We start from the raw sequence: 11,567 nt of genomic DNA on the forward strand, positions 1-11,567 counted from the left end.
GATTGATTGTTGTCGAAAGGGTCTAAAATTACTATAGAAGATATGGCACGAGTAAGAAAACTACAAATTGAAGTGATTTTTAGTTTGGCAGAAGTACGATTTATTGGAAGAGTAGTCACATGTGCTGAATCTTGAGAGCTTAGCTAGCAGTACAGACAAGGGAAAACATCCCAAACTGTTCCCGCCCTCAGAGCCAAGGCATCTATAATCATTTTCTCTGTATTTCTAAAATTAATTTTATAATACTTTTCTTTTAAAACCAAGTTGTTAGTACAACTCAAAAAAAAGAAATCTACGATTTTAATCTTTCTATTTTTTTCTTCTAAAGTTTTAGTCTTTAAATATTTTAGAAAGTTCACAATTTTTTATGTAATTCTCAACTTTTTTGCATTATAATTGATTAAATTATTCTTAATGGTATTTAAATCAGTATATCATAAATTTGAATTCTTACAATCTAATTATATTTTTTTTTCATGTAAGATTGGCATCATTGTTATCTATAATTTATAATTTATTCGTATTATCTTCAATCATCGAATCTACTTATTCTTTTATATTATAAATAAAAATATATAATTTTGAGAATGAAACTTTGCCTTTTTTAATATTTTATTTCTTCTCTTCTTTGAAGGTGTATTTTTTATGATACTCTCACAACCAACCAAAAAACCTCTCTATCAATTATTTCAAAGCACTGTCATTTGTGTTTATCTATATCTTTTAATTTTCTTTGCAATCCACCTCTTTCAATCATTCATATTTTATCTTTACTTTTAATAATTTTTTAAAGAAGTTGTTAACTATTAAAAATAAATTTATTCATAATTCATACTTTATAATTATCTATTGTAAATCGAAAATGCAATGCATAAATTTCAATAATAACATTCGTTTGAAAATTTCAATAATAAATTTCCTTTTCTATTAAGTTTTAAGTTCTTAAATCTCAATTTGTATTACTTTTTTTATTTTTAAATTTATTTATGTAAAACTTAATTACATTTTATAGTAGGATTTTGGTAAAACCAATAAATTAATTATTGAGTCATTTAACTATTTTTTAAATTAATTTTATCAACACAAAGAGTGTTTGCCAAAATACATTAAAATAGTTTATTTAATTTTCTTTCATAATTATTTTTTAATTTTATTTATATTCTTTTCACATGATATTTATCATCTAAATTTTACAGATATAATAAACTATTACACTATTTTTAATGTTTATTACATTCCTTTTTATTTTTTTAAGTACTTCAAGTTAAAAAATATTAACATTTCGAAACTAAAATAACTAATATCATTGTAGGATGATATTTTCAAATTACACATAATAAATTTTGTAAAAAACAATTCAACAGTAGTTTAAATAAAAAATAAAAACACTAAATTTTTAAAATAAATAAAAATTAAATTTGATTAATATTCATTACATCATCTTGTCAAAATAAAGTATCTTGTTTATATATATATATATATATATATATATATATATATATATATATATATATATATATATATATATATATATATATACTTATACCACTTTTAAAAAGCAAATAGAATAGAGTTATTTTAAAAAATATAAAGTTATAATTACATTATAATATATTTTTGTTAGAAATTTTGAATTTAAATTCTCTAGTAATTTTTTTATGTTATACCTCTGTTGTATCTTTAAATTATATTAATATACACCTATATAAATATTTACGAGTCAATTAATTAGCATATCAACTTAATATTAAAATAGAACTTAAACAATATCTTAATCTTATAAAACCATTCATAACTAAAGTCGTAATAAAGAATGGTGATTTCAGTATTAACTCCAAAATCACCATAGAAGATGAAGATTTCAGTGTGATTAAGTATAATCAGTGTTAATTAAATTAGGTGAGATTTGACCTTACCCAAAAGCCACAATGTAGTGTGATTAGTGTTAATTAATTAGGTGAGATTTAACCTTACACAAAAGTAATGATGTGTTTTTACGACTTTACTTTGATAATAAAAAATTGTCTATAGACATGATAACCTTCTTCACAACAGAATTGTATTGTATAAGTATAACATTTTACATTAGTTTTGTACCGTCTAGTCAAGAAGAGGTATAAGATAAATTCAATTTTCACATGTAAAAAGCTTTACACACATAATTATTCTCAATATAATTTTTATCAAAATATATATATATATATATATATATATATATATATATATATATATATATATATATATTAATGCAATTTTAAATGAGTTGTTCATTATATCTCGGTCTAATTTTCTACATTTATTACACCTTTTGTTTTCTTATTATAAACTTTTTTCATATTAATTAAACTAAGAGTATAGTTGAAGAAAAGTAATTTATTTTAAAATTTTAAAAATATAGGTAAAAGAGGAAAATTATATTTGATATAGTCATGAAGGTGAGTCTTGTTATTCTTATCAGGACATTTTTTATTCTTAATACTTTCAGTTAGTTACACAAACTCTACAATCTAAATGTGATAAGGCACGACAAATCTACAACTCTTTGATCATCCTAGAACCAACTACTTTGATACCATTAGTGTAACGTCTCAATTTTAGAAGCTTACAACTGATAAAATAAAACGTTAGAAAATTGATAAAACACAAGAGATTTGTCTCAAACATAGATATAGTATTAATATAGTTATGTAAAAGAAAATAACCACAATATTAAATATATCTAAAACAGCTAAACATAACCACTAATAACAAGAAGAAACTCCCCAACACACCTTCCTCCACGAGAGATGCTTCAACACCTATCTCTCATCTACTCACACCGATAAGGTGATCATTTTGTAAAAGAAACAAACAACACAAACAAGACAACAAAGAGACAATAAAATAAGTTAGAGTTAAAAAGAAAACATCATCATAGTATTTCATCATATAAAATACTAGATCACCATTTATAAAGTACTAAAATTGTAGAAAAAATATGAAATTAGGTAAATGATATTTAAGAATATAAATTTATTTTAAAAGAAGTCGTACACAAATATAATTTTAACTTTTTCATTTTTTACTTTATAAAAATCACATTTAACATACATGATTTTATTTTATATAATTTTTTTTCTGAAATTGTGTTTGATAAGTACATTTTATATTTTCTTATCGTCTATGATTTTTACTTTTTTGTTTACAGTGAAGTCTAGTTTAATTTGATACAAGTTTCTTTTTTTAATTTTAATTTATAAGTCTTACTTTTATTCAATAAGCAAAATCCCATAAATTTATATTTTAAATAAATTTTAACCAATAATTAAAAACATGTCACAAATAATTTATTTTAAATATGCTATGATCAAATCCAAAACGTCAAATATATTATCACTTCTCCGTTAGTATGTACAAGTGTAGAAGCTGTTACCAGTAGAGAAGGAAATGCGGAAAAATTTGAAAATCGCCTTATACGACATACACAATAAATCATTGTAGAAGAGTGTCCGCATGAATGGCTAAGAACCATGCATCTATGACGGACATTGGATTTGCATGCACATGCTTTGTCTTTATTTGAGATTTTTTTTTCAAATTGAAACTCTATATAACTGAGTTGGAGATTTTCTGCAAGATCTTCATATATCCTTAACACTCACAACACCAGATAACGTATGTAGAATTTGAGGCCAACTATTGTTGTCCCATTTTCCACAATTCCTACATTCATTCGTACGTGGTTAATAACATGTTATCCAATTCTACCATATGCTTGCTAAATCAACTGCCCTCCACACTTTTTCTATCTTATCTTTCAACTTTCATCTTCCACTTCTACAAACTTAATTAATAAATAAACTTAATTATTAAATGAGATTTCATAAAAATAAGATAAATTTATAATATATAAATAATCTTATCTTAAAGTTCATTAAGTTGATTTTGTAAAATTAAGTTAAATTTAAAATTTAGTATTGTGATTATTTAAAAAGTTTATCTTACTTCAATTTATTGTTTTTTAAACATACTAAATTATATGAAATCAAATTATCTATAAATATTTAATTTTAAAGTTAACGTGTATATTGAAACTAAAAAAATATATTGGAAATCTTATATCAATTAAAAATAAAATAAATTTATAATATAATAAATAAATATAAATTTTATCTTCTATATCAATCTAAAAGTAAGTTAAGTTTCTTTTTTTAAAATCATATTCTTGATTATAGCTTCAAGATGTGCATCATCATATATAAATGATAAGGTAGTCCTACATGTCTCCCTATACCAATTATTATTCACTATTTGGTTTCTTTACACAACAAAATCAAGCATTATTCTATTTTGTTCCATTAATTTGATTGTTTTAAGTATCATATTTCATGTTCATACATTATATATCGTGACTCATTTGTTAAAATCTTAAAATTAAGTATTTTCTTGACACATACACCGATCCACAACCATTAGGTCCACCTTATCAAGTTTGCTATGAAATGTTATTTTTGTATTATTGATTAACTAACTATAGCCAAAACAACTTTCAATTGTGAATATATATCAGATAAAAGCAGAATAGTTAAAAGTTTAAACTGTAAACTATTGGTAAATATTCATTTGTTGAGATATAAATAAGTTGTGTTTTTTATATTTTTTATGCTTGAAATCTTATGATTACGAAAAAATAAAAACACATTCTTGGAAAAATGATCCTATCAAAAAACAAAACCATGTTCAGACATAATGAATGCTATATCTAAAAGCTGGTTGCTGCTTGGACCCAGTCCAAAATTTATTTGGACCAAAATACACAGATGTGGGCCCTTACATGAGTCAACTTCTACAGGATTTTTTGGATTAATGATAATAAATTAGATATCTTTTTAAACCAGACGATTTCCTCAAATATAAAATTTTAATTTCTCTTTGTTGGCTTGACAGAAACATTTTAAAATTAATCTATTTTTTTTTTTGAAAAAAATAATATTATATGATTACTTTGTTGTTTCTTCTGTCATGAGGTGAATGAATATTATTTAAAATATTTAAAAAAATTACTTAGTCTTTTAGCTAATTATGAGCACTAGCATAGTTTTAATATAAGCAGAAGGTTAGTATGAATCTGGTTGGATTATTGTAATATAATGTGCAGGAAGAATGGATATAGAATATAGATACAGTGTTACATAGAAAAGCATGAACAAGAACGATAATTTACCTTGTACTTGCTCCCTTTGCTATCCATGAGTACGATAAATTGATTTCAACAACTCAGCTCAACCATGTCTTTTGGTCTCAAAATCAATAGTTCATTTAGAAATTTAAAAGTGAGATAGTAAAAAAGAAAAAACAAATAAAGAAAGAAAAACAAAATGAGAAATAAAATTATTTAGATTAAATAAAGAAGAATGAAAAGTAAAAATGGAAAAAAAAGTTATGAACGATAAAATAAAATAAAAATATGTATTAATTGTAAGATTTATAAAGTAATGAAAGGGTACTTATATTGAAAATCATATTTTGTTAAATATAAAGAAATGTTTAAAAACTTGTAACTTGTTTTGACTAAAAAAATTTGTTCTAGTTTTTTAATAGGATAATAGTTTATTATTTCATATTTGTGAGTATTTTTATTTGTAAAATAGTATCATGTAAAAAAATTTAAAATATCACTTTAAGTTGAAATAATTTTTAAATTAAAATAGAAAAAATTCTAATAAAATTGAGTACAAGTAAAATTAATATTTTGGAAGAACAAATTAAATAAACGTGTTACTCAAGTATAGAAATTTAAATTATTTAATTTTATGTTGGATACATTGATATAATTATACTACTTTAAATAATTAACTTAAAGTCATGTAATACTAGATACTAGCAGCATAAAAGTAATTTTTCATACATAGAAAATAATTGATGTAAATTATAAATTAAATAAATTTAGTAAGAATTTTATACAAAAAAGAGAAGTACACTACAATTATCCAAGAAAAAAAGAATGAAAATAATATATAAAAATAAATTAAATCATAAAAATTCAAATTAAAACAAACAATTGAAAAAAACAGAGAGTCATATTTATGTTTATTTTAAAATGTTTTGAAATTTATCAAATTACTATTCAATTTAATAAACTATTTGATGAATTTTATTAATTTTTTAGCGAATATTCAAATTTAAAGTATTTAAAGTTTATCCTACTCCTTGAATATCATGACAATTTTATTTTATGCAACATTAAAGTTGACCTTATAGTTTCCTAGTCCCAACACCCTCATCACTATTTATAGGGCTTTCATCCTTAGGATATTGTTGATGATTTTGGTTAACTTTATCATTGTTAAACACCATTAACATTAATGATATTTATATTTTTCAATGATACTTCATTAAACTAGTTTGACAACCTTAAAGTGGTTAGATAATCAAATTCAGTGAGAATTCCATTTGAATAAAACATTCAATGACATTCTTATTAAATAATCATAAACATAGAGAAAGATAAACAAATGAATCCCATTAATAATATTACTCTATGCAAATCCACTAATATCAGAAAAAAAATATATATATATAACTTATTGTATCTCATTTATTCTTCCTATTCCTTTACTTATTCATTACATTATTTTTTTATCATGTCTATCAAACTATACTATCTAAAGGTTCAACAATATTTATGTAATTACGTTTATCAAATAAGCTATTCATGTTGTTTCATCAACCAAACATAACTTTATGAACTAGTGTTCAGTAAGACATGGTATATAACAATAATTAATATAATAAATGTAATAAAAGTTATACAACATAATATAACATGAGAAAATAGGAAACTAAACACAGCATAAAAAAATAAAAATTTTAACAATACAAATAAAATATTTAAAAAAATGTTTTCAATTACAATAGAAATTTGCAACCAATAGCATAATTAATAAAAAAAGTTATAAATTACAAAAGTCGAATATGGCAGTTTTTATCACCAGCTCAAGTAGTATAGTGGAGCTTCGATATATAACCTTCAACTAAAGCTACATCACACTAGAAACAAGAGGAAGTAAGGTTCAACACCGAAGCTTCACTGTCATAGACACAAAGAATGTTATTGATGTTCGTATGGGTTCAAACTTGTGCAACAACTCTTTGGTCAAGCCTTGACATTATTAAAGCAAAAGAATATAATGCTTTGCAGATATTAACTTTAGAAAAATTTTGTGCAATATTATGAAAGTATTTTCACATGAATGAGTTCAATCAAAGCAAAACAATCAATTGTCCAATACTAGAATGTCTTTCGTGACATATCATATAAGTTTGACTTGAATGAGAAATGGTAATAGATATAATAATTTTTTTTCCTTTACTTTCTCTACAAATAAGTAGAAGTCAAACACTGATGATCATTCCAAATTTTTAGATATAATGTATAAATTTTAGTGATAGAAACAAAGTAAAAAGTAATGTCATATTGATAATTAATATATTTGGTATGCTTGTTTTATATTCTTTCTGAAAACCCTTAAAATCCTTTTCTGTAAACCACACTATTTGAAAAGATTTCAGGCTATACCTTGAAACTAAACGAGTTACAACATATTACGAGTGTCATACTCTATAATATTGGAATGTGACCATCACTTTTTTAGCTATTAGGAGTATGTTTGAATTGTGAAATACACATTGAAAATGGCGTGATTGAGAAAATAATAAAAATATGATGTATGCTATGTGATTTTGTTCTTATGTGTAACTAATATTAGCCTGAATAGGAAATTGGACATGATCCATCATCATCATCATGCAGACCACACAATCCATAGAAGGCCTTTCCAGAGCTGCTTCTTTTTCTATTTTCTAAATTATTAAAATCCTCCCTGGCTTTGCCGTACTTTCTCTCTCTCATATGTCATGAGGGAGAAAGAGAGAGAAGAAAGACATAGAAAGGTGGGAGAGAGTCCCACAACTGCCTGTCCCCGCTGCTGGACAAAACTGCCACCGCCAATAATGCTTGGGACCTTGTAAACCAGACAAGTAACTCCTTCCCTCATACACACTCTCTCTCACACACACTCACTTACCAACTTCTCACAACACTGTTTCAAATGAATGCATCATCTCATTGCAAAGCATATCTCTTGTAACCCCAGTTGAGAAGTTTCCACCTTTCATTTCTTACCACATCCCTCTCTAACTCTCTTCCCATATCATCCCCTACTTTCTACTTCTGCTTCTGTTGTGTGACCTCAAACTTCTTCAAAGCACATTATTTATTGTTTCTTATTATTATTATTAAATTATTATTACTATTCTCTCTCTCTATCTATCTATATATATATATATGTATATATATAAGCTATAGCAAAGCCATCAGAATATATTGCGGGGGTGTTAGTTACTCATATGGGGTCTCGCTCTGCTTCTCCTTAGGGATTACATTTATTAGCATTCTTTTGTTAGTATCACTACCATACGGAATGTTGGTCACCCTCGTAGAGGCCTAAGGTAGCAGCAGCATTTAAGACCATATACTTTGATCACTGCTCAGCTTTGATGGAGAGGCTCCAAGGACCCCTCAATTCCTGTGTATGTGTTGCTTACTCTACTGCTACTACTACTACTATATTATACTTCTAACTAAAACTACTATTTTCTAATTTCTACTTACTTTCCTTACTCTCCCATCCACACCTTTCCTTTCTTCTTCCTTTTCCTTTTTCTTTTCATCCAACCCCATTTCTGGATACAAGAAAAGTACTGCATTTACTCTTCAAAACGCTTGCATTAAATGCACCATTGTGTTACTATTTTTCTGAAAATACATGTATCTGCTCCCTTCTTTGACATTCCTCTTTAGTTCTTCTTTTATTGCTCACTTTCCTGTATACACTTACTCTCTTCTCCATTCTGACCCAACCCCAACACCATTAATGGAACCGTATATTCCTTCCTTCATTCTTTTTAATTCACTTGGGTGTGAGAGTGAACTAAAACCCATACCTCATTCTCTTGCCATTATTTCTCACTTCGTGTGTTAAATTCTCTCTCTTGCAGTTCATTGGAGACCCCCTGGGAGTGAATTGTTTGGACCAAGTTCTGGTTGACGAAGAGACCCTGAGACTAGAGGAGGAAGAACAGCTTCTGATATCAAGTTTAGAGGACAAGATGCCTTTTCTTCAGATGCTTCAGAGTGTGGAATCCCCACAGTTTTTCCCTTTGAAAGAACCAAACTTTCAAACACTTCTGAGGCTGCAGCACATTACGAAACCATGGGAGGGAATGACCTATGTTCCAAGAATGGAAGCACAAGTTCAAGCAGCATTGGAGCTAGAGAGTTGTGTGACACATGACATGTTGGAGATGCAGTCACCGGTGAAGTCAGAAAGCAATGAGCTCCAACACCCACTTTCATTTTCTTGTGTTGAGAAAGTGAGCTATGAGTGCAACCAGGAACCACACAAAGTATCACAATCATGCCCCAAATCTCAGCCAGCAACCACAAGGGAAAGGCGAAAGAGAAAGAGAACAAGGCCAAGCAAGAACACGGAAGATGTGGAGAACCAACGCATGACCCACATTGCTGTTGAACGCAACCGGCGGCGTCAAATGAATGACCATCTCAGTGTTCTAAGGTCCCTCATGCCTCCTTCCTATATTCAAAGGGTATGCACTGTATGCAATCAACTTTTTGATATGTGGAGTCCAATTGTCAACCCCATTTTCTCTAAGTAATTTTTTGTTTGTTTACTCAGGAGAATGGAGTTTTATTTTGATAATTTAGATAATAAAAATTTATGTTTAAGATTTACAACATAAATCTGAGGTAAAATTTCAATTCAGACTGAAAAACAATATCCATACTGACCAAAGTTTTTTCCCTTTACAAGTCCCTTTTCTTGCTTTATCCGTGCTAAAAATCCAACCTTTTTCAGTGTGGGAAGCTGAAAAATATTGTCTTTGTTTTTTACCCTTTTTATTGATACTGATGTATTGGATCATTATTCATGGGGCAGGGTGACCAAGCCTCAATAATTGGTGGTGCAATAGATTTTGTGAAGGAGTTGGAGCAGTTGCTTCAGTCCCTTGAGGCACAAAAAAGGATGAGAAAGAATGAAGAGGGAGGTGGTTCTTCTTCCTCGGTGTTGTGTAAGCTCCCTCCAACACCGTCATCTTCATCACCACATGGCTATGGAATGAGGTCATCAACTAGTGAGGAAGTGAGCTGTGGAGATGAGATGAAAGCAGAAAACAAGTCAGAGGCAGCAGATATAAAAGTGACTTTGATTCAAACCCATGTGAACTTGAAAATTGAGTGCCAAAGGAAACCAGGGCAATTGATAAAGGTCATTGTTGCTTTAGAGGACCTAAGGCTAACCATTCTGCACCTCAACATCACCTCCTCAGAGACTTCTGTCCTTTACTCCCTCAATCTCAAGGTATTACTATGTCTTTTCACCTCAATTGTTTTATTTTTAAATATGGTCAACTCTACAAAGAGGAATCAAGTCAGTGTACTATTATTTTCTGACTTGCAATCTAAGCAAAACCTGCCTTCCCTATTTCCAACATTGTCTACAATTATAATTATAATTACAGGAAGAATTTATTTTCGGACCTTTAGTAAATCACTATTCATTTAACATTAGTATATTCTTTGACTGTACTACACTCGAATTTTTTCCTTTCTTTAATTTTGAGTGACAAATAATGGATTTTGGCGTGGTGTGGTAATAATGCAGATTGAAGAAGGCTGTAGCCTACTTTCAGCAAGTGACATTGCAGAAGCAGTTCATCATATATTCAACTTCATTAATGGTAGCTAGACACCACTAGCTCTCCAGCCTTAGGGAGTGGTTGCAGAGGAATAAAGGACGAATCATTGCAAGGAAGATGGGGAAACGGGGAACACAGGGCATTCATTTCTTGTCTTCATATCAATATGATGTGTATAATGTTAGGTGGTAGCTGAGAGAGATAATAGATGATGATGGTACTGCAGGGAGGCTAAGGCATGTGATATATATTATTGTTTGCTGCTCAAACGGTTTCTCTTGTGTTGATTTAATTAAAATGTTAGCTTTTGTTGTATAATGTTGTGGTGAATTCTTGTTAACATGTTTTGAGAATTTGGATATGGAATGTGGTGGGGGATAGAGGGTAGGGTCCATGAGAAGAAGGAAGGACCCACTTTGAAAATTTTGGAGTTCTCATCATTACGAATTACTAGGAGGGGAATGATGCTTCTCTTTTTATATTGACTTTGCGTGATAGCCTTATACTATAAAAGATGTTTCATAATATAAATGCTCACTTTCTGATGGCTTCTTTTCGGCCTACTCCAGTTCATGCCAGCATCATCCATTTTGCCATTATCTAACCAAATAAATCATTCACCATACTGCAACCAACCAAAGAGAGATAAAAAAGAGTGAACTTTTTATAAGTTTGTTTAGTTTTGTCATATAAATAAACAAGCAGGTATAAAAGACTGAACTTTTTATATAGCATGTTTACATACAGAAACAACACAGAAAAGTGAAAGAAAAAAATATCAACTTTGTTCTGATAGTAGTTGGAGAAGT

At 28.1% G+C, this 11,567-nt stretch overlaps 1 protein-coding gene across 3 annotated transcripts; it reads left to right on the forward strand.

Moving 5' to 3' along the window:
* The first annotated feature begins 7,866 nt into the window (after positions 1 to 7,866).
* On the forward strand, positions 7,867 to 11,076 carry LOC124841219 (transcription factor bHLH67-like). Of its 3 annotated transcripts, none has more exons than XM_088101421.1 (4): positions 7,867 to 8,019; positions 9,040 to 9,648; positions 9,999 to 10,421; positions 10,725 to 11,076. In XM_088101421.1, exons 2-4 carry the CDS (start codon positions 9,151 to 9,153, stop codon positions 10,806 to 10,808), a joined length of 1,005 nt encoding a protein of 334 aa, XP_087957547.1. In that variant the 5' UTR covers positions 7,867 to 8,019; positions 9,040 to 9,150; the 3' UTR covers positions 10,809 to 11,076. The 3 variants fall into 3 exon arrangements, with proteins under 3 accessions (XP_087957547.1, XP_047173414.1, XP_047173415.1); XM_047317458.2 differs by lacking the exon at positions 7,867 to 8,019 and adding an exon at positions 8,344 to 8,571; XM_047317459.2 differs by lacking the exon at positions 7,867 to 8,019 and adding an exon at positions 8,653 to 8,923.
* The last annotated feature ends 491 nt before the right edge of the window (positions 11,077 to 11,567 follow it).

This window comes from Vigna umbellata, chromosome 11 (assembly GCF_029865625.1).
Source record: "Vigna umbellata cultivar VRB3 chromosome 11, Vumbellata_1.0, whole genome shotgun sequence".
NCBI lineage: Eukaryota > Viridiplantae > Streptophyta > Magnoliopsida > Fabales > Fabaceae > Vigna > Vigna umbellata.

Coding starts and splice junctions, on each gene's coding strand:
- LOC124841219 (XM_047317458.2), top strand. CDS start 8,539: ATGGAGAGGCTCCAAGGACCCCTCAATTCCTGT. Junction 9,649..9,998: donor CTCCTTCCTATATTCAAAGG/GTATGCACTGTA, acceptor TTCATGGGGCAG/GGTGACCAAGCCTCAATAAT. Junction 10,422..10,724: donor TTTACTCCCTCAATCTCAAG/GTATTACTATGT, acceptor GTAATAATGCAG/ATTGAAGAAGGCTGTAGCCT.